Source organism: Oreochromis niloticus, linkage group LG11 (assembly GCF_001858045.2).
Source record: "Oreochromis niloticus isolate F11D_XX linkage group LG11, O_niloticus_UMD_NMBU, whole genome shotgun sequence".
Classification (NCBI taxonomy): Eukaryota; Metazoa; Chordata; class Actinopteri; order Cichliformes; family Cichlidae; genus Oreochromis; species Oreochromis niloticus.
In genome coordinates, this window is record NC_031976.2 from 11622577 (window position 1) to 11640843 (window position 18267).

Consider the following 18267-nt stretch of genomic DNA (forward strand, 5'->3'; position numbering starts at 1 on the left):
GCAGAGTCTATATTTTTAGATAAAACTGAACAGGAGACGCTGCACTATATTAATTCTGTGAGCATCAACCACAGGCCACTGTCACAGAGGATCAAATTACTATGGAAATGCACTGCTGAATGGTTTCTTTGATCAAACAAACAAACACACAGACACGCACGCGTAGTTTCACAACTGTCAAAGCTCTTATTTAGGTATGAATCTGTATTGCATGAATTTGCATGATTACTAATATTACCATAGAAACACCACTAATGCTGAGTGAGGATGTGTGAGGTCATTACATTGAAAGCCAGAAGAAAAAAAACTACAAAGGATGTTGTCCACCACTTAATGGTTGGTGTATTACTATCACAGCCATCAAAAGACTGCATGGAGCCGTGTGTGTGTGTGTGTGTGTGTGTGTTGAGACGTGCAGATCTGGGTGTGTTCTCTCTGAACTCTGTAACTATGGGCAGTGCGTCCGTCGTATTTATGAAAGCCTTTCTTCTTCACATTTGTCCGTTTTCCTGTCTTTCTCCTAGCTGCTTTCATAGCGGTACAGAAAAGAAATCTCAGCACTCCAACAATAACTAAAGATTAATTTGTTGTATAATATAAATATCCAAAGTAATTAAAGTGTCTAATTTGCATTTGAACATGACTAAAAAAATCAGTGTTGAGTTAACTTTTTTAAGAACTTACCTTATTATAAAACAACAGCTGGTTTCAACAACAATCGTACCTGATCGTTACTAACTGCTGTGTACTGTACTGCTGTGTGTTGTGTGGCTATTTACAGTGTATTTAAAAGTTATGTTGCAGTCTTTTAGTGAAAACTATTTTTCTATTAATTTTTAAATATACTAATAAACCCAAAAAGTAATGAAGTGATCTTTCAAATGCACATTCAAGGCAAAACATCATTCCCATTGACAAAGTATTTTCAAACAGTATTCAGTTATGGTATTAGAGTTTTTTAAAGGTCTGCACAGCAATTTAAAATGCCATTTTCCACATCACATAAAATCTGTTTTAACAAAAGAGCAGTTGTGGAGGCAAAACTAACTGCAAACTTTACTCTTTATTCAAACTGTGACAAGAATTCAGAAACGTAAACTAAGTCAAACATGAGTGTGTGTCCTTGTCCAGAGGACAATTAAAGCTAATCTGAGTTGGCTGTGGGTAATTAAAGTGTCTTCCTGTGTTATTGACTATCAGTATCCACAACCTTGCTTTTTGCTCCTTTCCCCTGTTCCTCAAGTCTATTCTTTTCTCTCTCCCTCCATCCTGTCAGCTTCCTGCTGCTCTCCACTTCCATACGTCAATAGTCATTAAACACAATCTCATTGTCCCATCCCATCCACATCTCTCTCTCTCTTTCTCTCTCACACACACACACACACACACACACACAGATCTGATGAAGGTCTGTCGGTTCAATAGTTGATTAGTGTCTCTCCTAATAGTCCACATGCTAACCCTCTGTCCTCTGATCACTAATAGACAAGTTTAGTAGACTGGAAGACACACAGTAAACACAATACCACAGGCCAATTCATATTATTGACAAAGTCTGCAGAAATTCATTCTATCCTAGCAAAGCAACTTGCATATTATGTTTTTTTCTAAATGAGAAAAGGGGAAAAATCGATGCTGAAAATCTGACAGTTGCAGAAAAATAACAGAATAACAGGATGATGACAGGTTGTCTCCAAAGTCCCGTCAGAGGAAATGCACTGACATTTGTTGAATATCACAAGATACCTGTCCTATATTGGTGTACTAAACTATCAGCAGACAGCCAGTCAGTCAGACAGGTAGCCAGTCAAAAACCTACAACAAATGCTCACTCAACCATTCATTTAATGGGATATAGAGTAATGGGATATACTTACATCACTATGATGTGGACTGATTAGTGCATGGTGCTGGCTCAGTACTTCCACAATGGACAGAGATGTTCTAATTAAATCTTCACATATTGCTGTACCTAAAGAAGATCAAACATAATAATACAAATACTCATGTTCTCAATAAAAACTGACCCGTAACTGAATACCTTTTAAGGACAGACATATATTCTGTTCGTGATTTGCTGATAACATGGCCTTTGAGCATGTTATCAGCACTTGATTCGGGTGGTTGAAGAGTGGCTGAGCCCACACCGCAGCTTGCCTTGTTGGCAGGTATTTGTAATTCAGTGTCATAACTGTCTTCAAGTGCTGTATCTGTCTCTCTCCTTACCTTCTCCATGTCATATTCTTACGATTCAATATTGACTTGTGAGATAAGCTCGAATTTATAAAAATCATTTTAACTAAGTTATTTATTTCTTTTATCCTTTCTTTAACCTGGCAAGTTAACCAAACACACTGTGCAACTTTAACAAACAATGCAGTACATGAAGCTCTGTAGAATCACAGTATCACAGACTAATCATGTGAAAAGGGAATACTACTGCAGATATGGCAGGGGTTGATATCCAGTGATAAAGTATTCATACCTGTAAAGATACTCACCCATAGCACTAGCCAGATTTGTTTCATTGGACTCTACTGAGGCAATGAAGTTCTGTCAGGAGATATTTAAAAACTTGATGTGAGTTTTGCTTTGAAACTGTCAAAAATTCAAAGTTTTCCTTATAAAAGTTAGCTGTGTGTATGTCAGAGATGTTTTAAGAATTTCAATACTGACAGTAAGAAAGGCACCACCAGTCTGTGCAATTTGTAAAACTGAAACGACACTGCTGGCTTTAAAATAATTAAGGTTAATTTCATTTATTCTATATTTGAAAAAATATATATAATCAACATGTCTCCATGTTAGAGTGACAAAATGTGATCAACTAAAAACTTCACTTCACTTGAATATTTGAAATTACAAATATCCTAGTTCACCCTATCTGTTAGTTTTATTATTTGCCTTTAGCATGTGGAGACAGATAATGTGTCAACATATGACTGGTTACCAAACACTTACCAACAGCAATCCAATTTGAGCCAGAAACTGTCCTGTTACAATGTGAGATCTAAAGACCTGTGAGGAGACAGACACATTTTACACAGCTAAGTCAAGATAATGTGATCAGATGACAACTGAGAGAAAATACAACAAAAATAAGTAAGGAGGGAGGTGATGATTTAGGTCTGCCTCGTTTTTATGGTTTATTTTATGTGACTATTTTGGAAAGCCTCCTCGCTTTTGTTTTAGTGCCATGTACTAAATAAATGGGAACTCTGTGTTCAAAAATAAGGACTGCTGTTTGGCATTTATGAGAAAATGTATGTAAGAAACAGCTAAAGCTTTCAAAACCAAACAGTGAGAAGTAATTTTGCTCCACGTTACCTGAGATGAAACAAGGTCCAGCACTATGGACAAAGTAGGCAAAGTTTGTTTGAGTTGTTTACTCTGAGGAGTAGTTGGGTGTCTTCTCCCAATCACACCTCTGAGGGCACACAGGACATCCTCTAAAGAAAGGAGACAAGGAGTCGCAGAAACAGATGAGAAGGAATTTAAGAAGGTGGCTATGATCTACCCTCATTAAGATATACTATATATTATATACTGGCAAATTTCTGTGGAGTCTTAAACCCTACAAATACATGTGTCTATTTTTCCTAAGTATCACATTTTTTCTTCTAGCACAAGAACAAGAAACAAATCAGGTTTCCATAGTAACCTGACAATGAACGAAGGGTTTTGTAGATTTCAGATTAAAAAAACAAAACAAAAAACTCTCAGATTTAGTAATGGAAATCAAAATGTCAAATAAACTGATTTACAACTTTCTGTACATATGGAGGTAAAAACACAAATGGCAGATGGATAATCATACAGCAGTGTGTGTATTTGTGTGTACCCATAATCACTGGTGCGGTGCTGCTCAGATATGCAATCAGTAAATCGAGACACTGAGACAAGTATCCTGATTGGCTGGGATTCTCTCTGAGAGGAGTGGCTTTGCGGAGGTCTCTCTCCAGGTATATCACAAGTCTAGACAGAAAGAGATATTTTCAGCCCTCTATGTAACATTGCAGATACATCTAGTGCGTTTAATGGTTGCCGGTCTTTTGTCTGCTTCATACATTGTTAACTGTTCAGCAGCATGATTAAGTGAGACAGACCCATTAACAAGAACATGATAATCAATGCAGAGCAGTAAAATTTTGATAGGGTACAAAATAAGGGGGCAAGAAGTCCATGACACACACAGTTTAAGAACATATTTATTCTCATCAGAGTCTGTGTACTGAACAGGAATCAATAATTTTCTCTTCACAAATTCTGAGCAGGGAGAGAAGGTTACCACCACTAACTCATATTCATTACTAGCACATAAACACATGCTTATGTATATCATCACACACAAACACACACACACACACACACACACAAAATAAACACAGAAAATAAATAGAGAAATTCAGAGGGGTTCAAAGCTTTAGAGTGGCAATGGTGCAGGGAGATCGGTGGATTACAAATTCTGCATTTTTTCTCATGTTGTTCCATAAAAGATGACATTCCACAGTTTACAACTTTATAGAACAAGAAATAGTAACTGTTAACCTGTTGTCCAGTGCATTTCTTGAGAGTATTTACTTCATTTATTGTTACATGATTTTTGTTTAGTGCAAAGCATTGCGAACTTGAGCCTGGCAACAGAGAAAGACCTTCAGATTACCTATTAAGTTTAATTATTTATTCACAGTTTAATCACAAGCCTGCCTAATGATTCTAAAGAACAAGTGTTCCATGATCTTAGTAATCATCGCTGACAATCAAATATTTTAGCCTGGTTGGTACGGACCAAAGTTAAGTCTCTGAAAGAAGCAGGCATGTTAATGCAATTCTATTTTTATATCATTATTCTAATTTTGTTTTAACTGAATTTTTTACAGTAATGTCATTAAAAATCGATATAATATTTCATCTGTGCAGGGTTATTCTTGTTGTACAAAACTAAATCATTAATACCAGCACAGTGTCAATAGCATTTTTAAGTCTCAAATTGATCAATAATAATGTAGAACTGGGCATGGTGATGCACAGTAAAGAAGAAATAAGGGGTCATCTGCCTCCATCTCACCCTATTCCTAGCATCTTCCACTGTTGCACCAACCATCTGCACATCCTCCTTTACTACACCCATCAATTTCTCTCTGAGGTCCTTCCTCATCTCATCCTCAATTCTCTAACTTTTTCTCCAAAGTGCTCCACATGAGCTGGCCCTCTGATAAACTAATTTTGACTTTGTCCATTGTGGTCACTCCCAATAAAATTTTTTACATCTTCAACTCTGCCTCCTGTCTTTTTGCCAGTACCACCATCTCCATACCATGCATGATAGCAGGTCTCACTACCACTTTGTAACCCGTCCCTTTCACTCTTGCTGGTCTCTGATTTTCACAAATGACCACTGACAATCGTCTCCACACACTACAACGTCCCATCACTGTCTTCTTCACCTCTCTTGTGCATTGTCCTTTGGGTGGTTGAACACAGGTATTTAAACTCATCTACCTTTGCCATCTCTATTTCTTGCAATTTTACCTTTTCATCTGTTTCACTCTCATTCACACACATGTATTCTGTCTTGTTTCTACTGACTTTAATTTTTTTTCTCCAGACCATACCTCCACCTCTCCAGGCTCTCTTCCAGCTGCTCCCTACTCTCACTACAGATTACAATGCCATCTGTAGACATCATAGTCCATGGAGACTCCTGCCTGATCTCATCTGACAATCTGTCCATCACACTGCAAACAAGAACGGGCTCAGAGGCGATCCCTGATGCAATCATGAAGGTTTGTGACTGAAACTAAAATAAAATCAGGAACACAGCCTAGGCATATTTTCATCTTGCATCCCATGAGAGGATTTGGACCTACTGTAAAGTAGTTTCTGAGGTATTTCGGCTGGATCAAAGTAGTGGATCAACCAACTTGCAACCTTTTCTTGCAGCCATTTTCCAGATTGCTTCATAAAGAGACACAAACCTACCACCTCACTGTCAGTCGCTGTGGGAGACTCACAAAGTACACACACGCGCACACACACACACACACACGCACACACACACACACACACACACACACACACACACACACACACACACACACACACACAGACACACACACAACTGACCCAGCATTGTGTACATATGTGTCTCCACTGCTGAAAGCCATCACTTTCCACTCTCAATGACAATCTTGACACTTTCTCAGTAAGACCCATGCAATTTTATCTCAGAGACCAAAAAAACAAAACAAAAACAGAAGCAATTTTCATGCTACTGAGGAGCTAATTAAACACAACGTGCCTGGGAAAGAATAGGACTGGGTAAAAGATGTGTCTCTGTATACGGTTGAATCATGCAGAGTGCTCAGTGGGAGAGAGACAGACAGGTCAACTCTGACAGCTCTAACTCAGCTAAGAGAGGAAGAGCAAGTGTGAGAAAAGAAATAAAGAGTGTAAGTGTGCATGTGTGTGTGGGGACACTGGAAGGGAGAGAAAGAAGACAGGCAGAGGGAAAAACCTGAAGAGAAATCAAGAGGTAAAATCCCATTTGTAAGCTGTGTTCAGAGTTGCAATTGATGTTCTGGCTCTATGTCTTTATGTCAGAGTGAATGATCAAACTGAAACAATCCTAAGTAACCATGGTTCTTCGTTTACATTTTCTGTTCCTGATTATTTTCAGAGGACACAGACTATATCCTCAAGTATATAGATGTTTATACTTGAGTTGCTACTGTGTTAAGGCAATTAATATAGCAGAATCCAAAGTGCTGGAACATTTAGGCCTAAAAGCCAATAAAAAATGGAATGCATTGAAAGACATGCTACTGCCAATTTAAAAATGGAAAACAACATATTTAACCAGATATACTGTTTTAGAAGGAAATGCTGCTTTATTTTCCACCCTGAGGGAAATTTTATATTTTGCTTTCCAGGATTTCCTCACACTACACCAGATCCAATTCCAAAACTTTTATTCCTCACATCCAACTCATCATTTTTTGCTCAAACTATGTCAATTATAGCCAAAGTTTTGATCAAAAACCAAATCATTGAGGTATATATGAGTGTAGTATAACACACTATTTTCAGCTTTATTTGTGTAACAGGGTAAAATAACAAAACTACATTAAATATTTAATAATATGCTTATTTTTTCTACATTTATTACTCACAAAATATGGTCCGACCTTCAGTCAAGTCAAAACCACAGACAAACACAAATTTCAAAAGCTTGAATAAATTGATGAAATAGGATGCAAAGAGGTACTCCTCCATATAAATAGGCATACATATGATTACCTTGCAAAGTCTACTCTTTTCAATAACAAATGGTTGGTGTGGGCAATTTTTACATGACCTCAGAAGAACTATACAGATGTACAAAGCTGAAAAAGGTTGCAAAAGCACTACTAAAAATCTGAGTGTTCCTGAGTCTACAATAAGACAAACAAGCTGCATGTGGTTTTCATTATTAGATCAGAGGAAGAAGCACACTGCAGAGAAAAACTACAGCTGTGAAGCATGATGGAGGGAGCATTGTTGATTGGCCTGGATACTTTGCAATCACTGAGGGAACAATACGCTGAAAATTGTACCAAAAAGTTTACAGGAGCAGTTCAGGGCAGCAATCCATCAACTACTGGTTAGGAGGGGTTAGATGAAGCAACAAGAAAATGACCATAGAGCACAAAAAGGAAATCCATAACTTAACTTAATGGGGAAAGAAAATTAATGATTAATGGCCACGTGGGTATCATAGCCTGTTGTGGCACATTGTGTTATTAAACACAAGGTGATCAGTTAATAATCAATTTCCAGTTCCAATAACATAAAGCATCATAAATTTGAGGCACAGGGTAAATACATTTGTAATGTAATTCCCACAGTTTCTGTGCTCCATAAAGAAAATCTTACATAGATAACTAAAAAAAATCCCTCCTTGAAAGCATGAATGGTAAGATTTGTTGACTTAAAATTTTCATGAGTTGAATGAGTTGAGTAACAGTTAAGTATTACATGCAGTTTTTCCCCTGCAGCAAACAAAGAGGAAAAACAGAATACATTAGCAAACGTGCCTGATTTATGTGCACTTTATGTGCTTATACAGTCTATACTGCATTTTGCTGGGAGTTTCAGCACATCTGGAGAGAAGTGGAGTGGATGAAAAAGGTAAAATGAAGATAACACCAGGGGAGTTAACAATGACGGGTTAGGCATTTTTGTGGAACAAACCTCTGGCCCACCACACTGAATCCATTTGGGACTATCTTGGCTTTTTAGGCAAAGGCAAATCGAGCATTTAGAAAATGTATGATGTAAATGTATTCATGATATGATCTGCTGGTGAAGGGCAGTATACTTAGGAGAGGTCTATCACTTCTAACTGTCAGTCAGCCTGAAACTTATTATGTGGTCTGAAGTCTCTTGAAGATGCAAAAAAAAAATAATAAAAAATTGTGGAGTTTATTGCCTAGAAAACATGAAATTGCCTAGAAAACATGAAATGCTCTAAAACTGAAACAAATTCAGTTAGTTGGTACGCGCAAATGGTACGTGCACGGGTAGCACGTACCATTTTGCTACCCGTGCAGTCAGCCAGCTGTTATAACATTGGAACCAACTTGGTTGGAGCAATACATAGCCTATCTACTTAAATAGGTGTTAAACTAACTGTTGGGATAGTTTGTACATACAATAGTTTCTTCCAAGTGAACATTATTACATTGCAAAACCAAAACACAATCTTGTATTTGCCAACCCACAAAGTATACTGAAAAGGGAATTTAGTTTTAGCTGTAGTGAGGCTGGGTATGAGAACACACTCTCATACTGAAAACTACAGCTAAATAATTAAAGGGCAATCCCACCCTGAAATGGATTTCACAAATGCTACTTGTTTGTTCTCTGACAGCTCAGCCTATGTGTGAACACTGGCAACAACATTCCAGAGAAACTAATTAGCCAGTGGTCTGACAGACTGAGAGGAGTTAAGTATGAGTTTCACTGGTCTGAATCTCAGTACAGTTAGACAGTTGCAGGGTGCACAGTGAAATGTGGTAAGTTAAGACAGCAATCTCACTACCCGAAACAAGATTAATGTGTTATTAGTGTGTTGCAATACAATTCATTAAAAGCAGTGATTCTTTAATTGACAAAATTGAATTATTATTCAAACTTGCACCATGATTGCATCTAGTTAACGTCTTTTTCAAAGCCACTACTGGGAAGGTCACACACATTACTTTCTAATTAGCAAATCAGTTCATGTTTCATCTAGTAATGCGGCTCATAGAGCTGTTTATAAAGACCTGACTCATGAGATTCAACCACACACGTCATACTTTGTAGCTGGTGCTGACATGGTCAGATAAAACAATATGTATATTCTGATTACCTGCTTTTACACGTGTACATATTGTTGGTACGTGTGTGCACTGTTGGCATGTGAATGTGTACTGTATGTTTATTTACCTGTTTTGACAGCAGTAAAGCAGTGTGTGTGTGTTGTCTTGTATGAGCAGAAGAAGCAGTAGTATTGCTTTGGCTCTTGTTATCGTAGATGGACTCTCCAGACAACGCAGCACTTTCAGCACCAAATCCTAAAAAGAAGGAAATTAAAATTATTCCTCAAACAGATTACATCCTCTGGCAACATAGCTAGTATTGCCTTCAGTGTGTGTGTTTGTGTAGGATTATAGGAAAATGTGGTCCTGGACACATCTACTATTCTATGAATTGCAACCAGGTTTCCAAAAAAGATCTGATGCTCTGTAAGATGTAAAGAAAAAAAAAAAGCTGAACGCAACAATTTTTGTCTGTTTTTTTTCTTCAATTAATGCTCATTCTGAAGCTACACACACAGACAAATTAACAGCTGACCAATTACTTAGTAGTTTCTACTACAGAAGATGTCAAAAGGACCACATTCTGCCATGATGGCAGACACACAAACAGACTCACTGTGAAACCGATACTTCGAGTTGATTGGCATTTTTGGTGGTGTGCAACTGCCCCCCCCCCCCCCCCCATCCCAAAAACCCCCCCAAAATGTCCCCAAAAAATGTTAATTTGGTAACATAATAAGTAATCTGGTAAATTTAAAGTTCAAAGAGAAAAAAGGACTTTGCTGTCCTAATATCTTATCACAAGTAACAGAAATCAACAGAAAAGAGAAAAATATCCAAACTAATAACATTTCTTTAATTTTTATTTTTTTTTTGAAAATGCATGTAAAACAAGTTAAAAATTAATCAGCTCAGACTAGACACGCATACACAAACTCGCATGCCTACAGCTACAGTAACTGGTTGGAAAAAATTTTGACTGACCAGCCTTCATTACCATTATCATAATCACCAGCACCACTGAATGTGTGTGTGTGTGTCTCAGCAATGAGAAAGCATGTGTATACATGTGTGTTTATAGAGTTACACACTAAGTTAATTAATTTCAAAAGCCCAGTAGTGTGCGCCTTGCTGATAAGTCCCACCCCACAACCCATAATGCTTTGCTGAAGTAGAAGGCTACAGCATGTTCATTCAGCCAATTAGCCTAGATACTGACACACTCAACAAATTAACGCTTCTGCTTGAGTGTACACACACACAGTCACTCACTCACATGCATGTACACATACACACACACTAACAGAGTTCTGTGTAAACAAACTCTTGGTCTGTCTGTCCTTGTGCCAAGGGAAAGTGTGGGGGGAAGGAGGGTGAATGCATATCATTGTATAATTAGAGCAGAGTTGAAGTACTAAGTTTGTATTCTGGTGTTAAATTGGAAATACTCAATGCAAATAAATTCAGTTCAGAGTCAATTACCAATGCTAGACTCCAAGTTAAAACCTTCAAATCAATTTCAGCTCCTCTGCCTTACCAAGATTAGCACATCACATACACACTTGATGGACTGTCTTATGAAAAATTAAATAAGCATTCCTGACAAATTAGTTCATGAACAGTTCAGCATCAGTTCATGAACTGTGTGGAAGAGAGAAAGAGAGTGGTAAAAACATCGTGAAGACGTTAAGAATCTGAGAAGGCCAGTTTCGTTTGTTCTTGGTGTTGTTGTGTAGTTATCCAGGAGTGTTTGTATCCCTCAGCCACTGTGTAAAACTCCCTAATTAGAGACATTCCTCACATGAACTAAAAATCAACCCTTTCCTTGTAGTGATGTTACCACCAAATCATCTGTCAAATAATGTTCTAGCAATTTTAACATGATGGTTGTTTGTGTCTAGGTTTCTGAGTCACACTTTTTTTGTTGCTATACATTAAAATATACACTCACCCAATACTTTATTAGATACACCATGCTAATACTAGGTTAGACACATTTTTACATTCAGAAATGCTTTAATTCTTTGTGGCATTGATTTATATAGTGTGTATATAGTGAGCCAAAAAAAAAATACGCCCTACACCATTACACCAGAAAACATGCTTTCACATTTTTTACGCCAAATTACTACTTTACTCTACTCAAAATACTGGATCTACAAATTGTGGAAAATTATTCTAAAAATGTTCCACAATTTGTACAATTACACAAATTGTGAATAGCTCATCAGCTGCAGGCTTCTGAGAATTGGAAGAAATCTCTATGTCTAAGAGACAAGGCTGAAAATCAATATTGGATGGTGCTCTTCATGCCCAATACAGTTCTCTCTCATGGAAATAACTGCATGGGCTCAGGAACACTTCCAGAAACCACAGTTCACTGGGCCATCAGCAGGTGCAGGTTAAATCTCTGTCATGCAAAGAAGTAGTGAACATGATCTGCCACCTTCTATGAGCCAAAGCTCATTTAAAATGGACTGAGGCAAACTGTTCTGTGGTGTAATGCGTTCTCAGATTTAACAGTTAATAAGTCTTCTTTGTTTTATTCTCAATAAAATATAACTTTATGAGATTTGCAAATCATTCACCCAGGGAAAACATGAAAATTCCACACAGAAAGGCCCCAGCCAGATGGTGGCGATGAACCCAGGACCTTCTTGCTGTGAAGCAACAGTGCTAACCACTACGCCACCGTGCTGATCATATTTTTATAGGTTTACATGCCTAACTGTACAGACGTGCTACCATGTGACTATCAAATTAAATATTTGTGTTAAGAAGCTGTTGAACCGGTGTACCTAATGCTGTGGTTGGTATGTGTAGCCAGAGATGTGTTACACAAGTGATACACATACCCTGTTTTGTGTGACACGGTGTGTTTGAGTGCATGAGGTGAGCAAGGCAGCGGCCACAGCAGTGAGCAGGTGCTGCTGGACCCGGGCTCCTGTACCCACTAGGCCCTCCAAGATGGCTACTGGACCACAGGTGTCAATTACTGATAGGAAGATTGCTGGGACCACCCGGGTTAGCCTAGAAAGAGACTGGAAAAACAGAAAAAGACACACACACACACACACACACACACACAGATAATGTACGCTCCTCTGTAACATATCAATGAAATTCCTTGCCATTAGTGAAGGAACAAGTGTCCAGTGAAACATATTATGGAATAACAAATGACTGTGCCATTAAGAAAAACATTAATATAGTTCAAAGACTGACAGTGGGTGATGTGGGATATCAAATGCTTCACATGGCCCGAAGTAATACACTGTCCATCATAATAAAGTGGGTAGAGAACGTTGGTATAGTTTCAGAAAGTATGTGGTTTGTGACGCATCATAATAAAGTAGTTGATATTCATTCCTTGTGGTTCATTGGGAGAATCGCATCAGAATTAATGATTTTTTAGCAGACTATAACGGCAATACAAGAAATTCAGTCAGTACAAGAAACATGCAGATGATACAAGAAATTAAAACAGTCAAGCACATTTGGCTGCTTTAACTTTGTGTAATGTATACATGTGATGCAAATAAGTTTGTGAAATCAGCTTTAATTATTCAAAGTCAACTTGTATTAATCACCTTTTTTTTTTTAACTATATCTTTATAGCTCTTACAAAGGTAGCTGTACATACATATGTGTGAGCTTACAGAAATAGCAGTGACTCTGACAGCCTCCACAGTGGAGTGAGTGAACAGGTACCACAGGGCGGAGCCTATCTCTGTGGTGACCAGGTGATGGGAGGGACCAGACAGCACTGTTGATATGTTCTCTATTGCTTTTGCTGCCATATGATGAACTGCAGTGTCATCCTGAAAAACAAACATAAATGTATTTCTAAATCATGTATATCAACTCTGATACAGAGATCAGCTAACTGCACTGGGACTACACGAGGTAATGTATAATTTAAGTATGTAGCATATAGTAAAATGATCAAATTAAGGTGGCACTCACTACACTACCAACTACACTTATTATAACAGGCTACTGACAAAAACCTCAACAGCTGTCCTTCAGCAAAGACAAATAATACCAAGCAGAAACACTTAGAAACATGAACAGAGACAATACAGACAGAAAAAGTTATTGTTTTACTACAGCCTGTGCTAGAAGCAATTTGTGTGCCAGCACAATCAACTGGTGAAGGTCACATATGTGTAAAGCTAAGCTTTCATACTGGTGTGCATCTTAATAGCAGAGTATATTATAATGATAAGGGTTCAGCATTTTCTGGTTGATTGTTAAATTCAAACCTCAAAACCCGATTACTGAAAAATGTGGCCACGATTTACAAAAAAGTAATAAAATCACAAACTGACAATTAGATTAGCTCTCAGTGACATCTCAGTACAAAACGTAGACCGAAGTTGTGCGTATGTATGAGTGAACTTGTGTATTAACTTGTGTTTGTGTGCATATTCAATGTGTATACTGTATGTGCCCACACACCTTTGCTTCAGTAGAGAATAGTTGTCAGTGTTCAGACAATGGGCTAATGAAATGTCTGTGGCTGAGGAAATTAGTTTTCCAGGAATGTCATTGTGGAGAAAGCCAGGAAGTAGAACAGAAGTGATTGCCTCTGTCAAGTTATTATTGTGTTTCACTGTGTTACATCATTTACACGCTATCTCCCAAGATATGGGATACGATAGAGCCTATTCATACAAAAACAGCTAATAATATTTTGTGGTAAAGGTTCATATGAACAGCTGAAACATTTATTTCACTCTGTAAATGTATTGTGTTAATTCTGAAAAACACATCAGTTTATACTTAAAAGTTGTTGTACAGTTCACAAAGTCAACACTTTTGTTTATAAAGCAAGTATAAATAATGGGATACTTAAGACAAAGCAGAAACAATAACAGTGATACTGGATACAAAAAATATATTTTCCCTCAAAAACAACTGAACTCATGTCATGTCAGTTTGAAATGATGTTCACATTAGACCTAAGTTGAAGCAAGTTTTTACATAATGTGCACTGACTGTGTCAAAGAATATTCTTTGGTCCCAAAATACAATAACAACATTTTGTATTAATCCTCTCTTGAAAAAAAGGATAAATCATTTGGCTTCTGTTCATCACAAAATGGCAAAATGTAATTTTAGGCGTTAAAAAGTTCGTTCTCTCACAGACACATTTACCTCTGACATTGAAGAAAGCATCTGTGACTAGGCTGCAATTCTTGGTTATTTCACCTCATACAACATATACAAGTATATGGAAACAAAATCAAGACTTGCATCTTAAACAGATGACCTATTAATCCAATATAGAACATCATATTATACTATTCACCACCAAGAGACTATGCTGAACAACGGCATAATGAATCCTCTGGCACCCCTCCGGGAACCGGTAGAATGGTCTGTTCCAGCATTCCCCAGGCTGTGCGGGCCAGCTCACTAATGAGCCCACGGGGGAGCACCCACTGTCTGTGTGTTTAATAGACTGTAGCCCTGCCAAGAACTACACAGAGAAGAGGAGGGGTGTTAAAGACAAAGAGTGAGAGAGATAGAGTGAGAGAGATATCCTTATATGTGGTGAGAAACAACTTGCTCATGCAAGAAATTCCATCATTATGATGCAGAGATAAATACAGCAGACAGAGAAAATAGTAAGTCATTCACGCTATGTCTCCCAGTATAAGTGCTCTCATTATATTATCTTTATTGCTAGCTATATAGCTTATAGCTAGCAAGTTAGACTTTACATTCCCAGAAAGGTAAGCTCAAAGAAATTAGTAAATAACATTTTTACAATTGTTCTTTCAATAATCTGGCTATATGATCAAATAAAAAGATTTTTGCTCATTTTGTTCTATAAAGACGCCTGTAATATGATGGAAACTGTTCAGTTCAGAAAAGAGCTTGAAGGGTTAACAAGCGTTAACAAGACTATATTAAAGAAACACACTTTTACTTGTCATGTCTTTAAACATATGGAGTCATAAGCTGGTCAGGCTGGAATATGAACCTCTCCGTAAACAATTTCTCCAGAAGTTATTTAGAGTTGGGTGTTTCAGTTAGGTAAACCAGATCAGAAGACTATATCACCAACCCCTATAACACACTATGATCTCTGTTGATGCATCAACAAAAAAATACAAAAAATTGTTTTAAATAAGAAAAACTCACAAAAATAACCAGTGTTTGTCGAATCACTGCTTTCTATTTTTTCCAGACATCTCTAAGATAATACTCTGAGACAAAAATGTATAACATCATGTATGGAGAAGGAAAAAACAGGAGACGCACACCATCACCAAAATATCATCCCAACTGTGAACCACTGTGGAGGGAGCATGGTGAGAACAAAGTGATGCAACTAGACATTTACCTAAAGTCAGTACCCTGATTTTAACCCAACCGACATCCTCTGCACATGAAGGTTGTTCAGCTGAGACAGGCTGTAATGAGAATGGCCCCAAGATCCTCCTGATTGTTGTGGAAATATCTACAGGAAGTGTCTGATTGAGGTTGTTGCTGTCAAAGGGGGTTCTACCACCGACTAAAGTTAATTTTCCCTTTTCAGGCCTGTACTGTTAGTAATAGCTCAATGTGTTCAATGAAGACATGAGGAGTACAGTGCTTTGTATGTTAATTAAGTAATCACACTGCTTTTGTAATTGTGACTTCCACAAAGATCAGCATATTGGTGGGGGGTTAATTTACTGTGCACTCTTCAAGGCAATCCACCCTCCGTAATGCTACTCTGTTGCCAAATGGATCAGGGCTACTACTGCCACTTGTGAGACGATAAAAGATATACTAGGGATTTGTTTTTCAAATGCAAAGTAAGAACTATATACCAGAGCTATACCTATGGGAGAGCCTAATGTATTTTAAAATCTGGAACTATATCACCACTTATCACCATCCTACCACCACTTAGTTTCATGAGGAAGAAGAAGATATAGAGGAGGCGTCACCCTCCATTTAAAATCACTTTTGCATCACGCCTCCTAAAAGAAAAAAAAAATGGAAAAAAAATCCCTAAAGGCATTTTGTGATGCCAAATATTGTAACGCTTATAAATGATCAGCAGAGTAAGGTGAGAATTTTGAAGTTACAAATAGACAGTAGCTCAGCATTTGTAGAAATTATGCTTAGATGCAATCAAAAAGCCTGCTTGTATTGATGTCCAAGATCTAAAACTATTTTGTCAGCAATTTTTTAAATACTATCTGATATGAATATTACTGTTACTATTTACATGGTGAAGTTCAACCCTTTGGTTTTTGGTTTGTTTTTTTTAGGTATACACTAAAAATATATGTACAGCACATGCAACACAACTGTTGTTTGGAAACTGATTGAAGTCTCAGAGAGTTATGACTTTAACTGCAGACTTTACAAGCATTAGGAGGAGCAGATTTACTGCTTTATTCTTCCGGCGTTAACTGCTGTTCAAAGAACATCAACTATATATGTAGCTCCAAGACAGAGAGGTAAGGCTAATCCATATTTGTAAACGTAACCTCAGATATATTCTGTCAATAACAAACTATGACTTGCACCACCATCGGACACACAGCAGCACTCAAGATAGATTTAATCCCCATCTTGACATCTTGCCCAACAACAGTTTGGCATGTGGAGGGGCTGGGGATCAACTATTAACCCTGCTCTAACACATGAGACCACAGATGCATCTATAGGTAGACTACTATAGGCATATGTTACAGTTTAGTGTGTGCCATAGTATTTCACTCAAAAAGAAAAATGTCAACTTCTTGGTTGTTCTGAGTTAAGGAACTGATGAAATAATTAGGTTGGGAAAATGTGGTATGCTAAGCCTCATTCTATCAATAATTGTATGAGCTATTAAAATTCAGAATCAAGTTGCAACTGCCAGAGTCATTTTACTGGTAATTGGAATGACTGCTCTGCAATTTCTCTTCATGACCTCAGCTGACAAGACAAGGTTTCACAATGCTCTTTGCTTTGTATAGTTTATAGACACCAGGGATGTGTTTGGTATATTTCGGTATCCTCTGCTGCTGTGTTGGACTAAATCAGATTTACAGAGATTTGAATTCCAAAACATGTACTAATATTAATTATTTCTAACATTATGAGCTATTGTTTAAGTTATTGTTAGTTAAATTAAAAATGTATTGTTAGTTAAATTAAAAAGTGTAGCTTACTGGTTGAACAGGTGAATCATTTGCCACAGGGCATATGGTTCACCTGCAGAGGCCCAGGTTCAAGTCTGCCCCAGGCTATTTCCTGTGTGTCATCCTCCCCCCTACTTTCTCTCCCCCTTTCTTGTCTACTGTACTGTCCTGTCCCCACAAAAAGTGAAAATGCAAAAAACAAATAAAACATTTCAGCAATTCCAAATCATTGACAGATTAAAATAAGACTGATTCTGACCTTAGAAGAGGTTACAGAGGTTACAGGGAAAATAGATTCATGATCGCGGGTAAAAGTTACAAAAATAGACAAAAGGTTTTCCAGTATAATAACTTTGAAAACACATGAAACAAAATGTTAAGCTGATTACGGTCAGATCTAACACATCAAGCAATAGGAAAGTGTTCAGCAAATATAAAAATGGTTTAAATTCAGAATTGCCCCCCAAAAAACCCCCAAATCTGTTTCATCAGAAATCAATATGACTAACTGGCTTTATGGCAAGTAGTTTAAGCTTTTAAAAAAAACTCCCTTTTGTACAGAAAGATTTATGTGCTATGAACCCCTGGCAAAATACAAATAATTTTTTTTCAAATGAAAGAGTTCAAAAGCTAGGCTGATACTGAACAATAAAATCCTGTCTTCAAATGTTGATCAATGGATTAGATTTATATCCAAACATGTTTGCACCTGTCTGCTTAGTCTCAAGTACAAAGACAAGCAGATTAGAAAAAATAAATCACTTTCTTAAGTTGAAACCTTGGGCATG

At 37.4% G+C, this 18267-nt stretch overlaps 1 protein-coding gene across 6 annotated transcripts in view; it reads right to left on the reverse strand.

The window, feature by feature from the left end:
* Nucleotides 1–18267, reverse strand: part of ulk4 (unc-51 like kinase 4) — a 75205-nt gene that overhangs the window by 34279 nt on the left and 22659 nt on the right. For 5 of the 6 annotated variants that reach the window (XM_025911793.1, XM_025911795.1, XM_025911796.1 and 2 more), the window contains exons 19-27: nt 14659–14829; nt 13004–13165; nt 12200–12385; nt 9472–9599; nt 3842–3975; nt 3328–3449; nt 2962–3018; nt 2502–2553; nt 1878–1972 (exon numbers count right to left, since the gene is read on the reverse strand). In XM_025911793.1, the coding sequence (XP_025767578.1) occupies nt 1878–1972; nt 2502–2553; nt 2962–3018; nt 3328–3449; nt 3842–3975; nt 9472–9599; nt 12200–12385; nt 13004–13165; nt 14659–14829 (1107 nt within the window). The remainder of the gene's footprint in view (nt 1–1877; nt 1973–2501; nt 2554–2961; nt 3019–3327; nt 3450–3841; nt 3976–9471; nt 9600–12199; nt 12386–13003; nt 13166–14658; nt 14830–18267) is intronic. The other variant, XM_019364557.2, reaches the window with a different exon arrangement.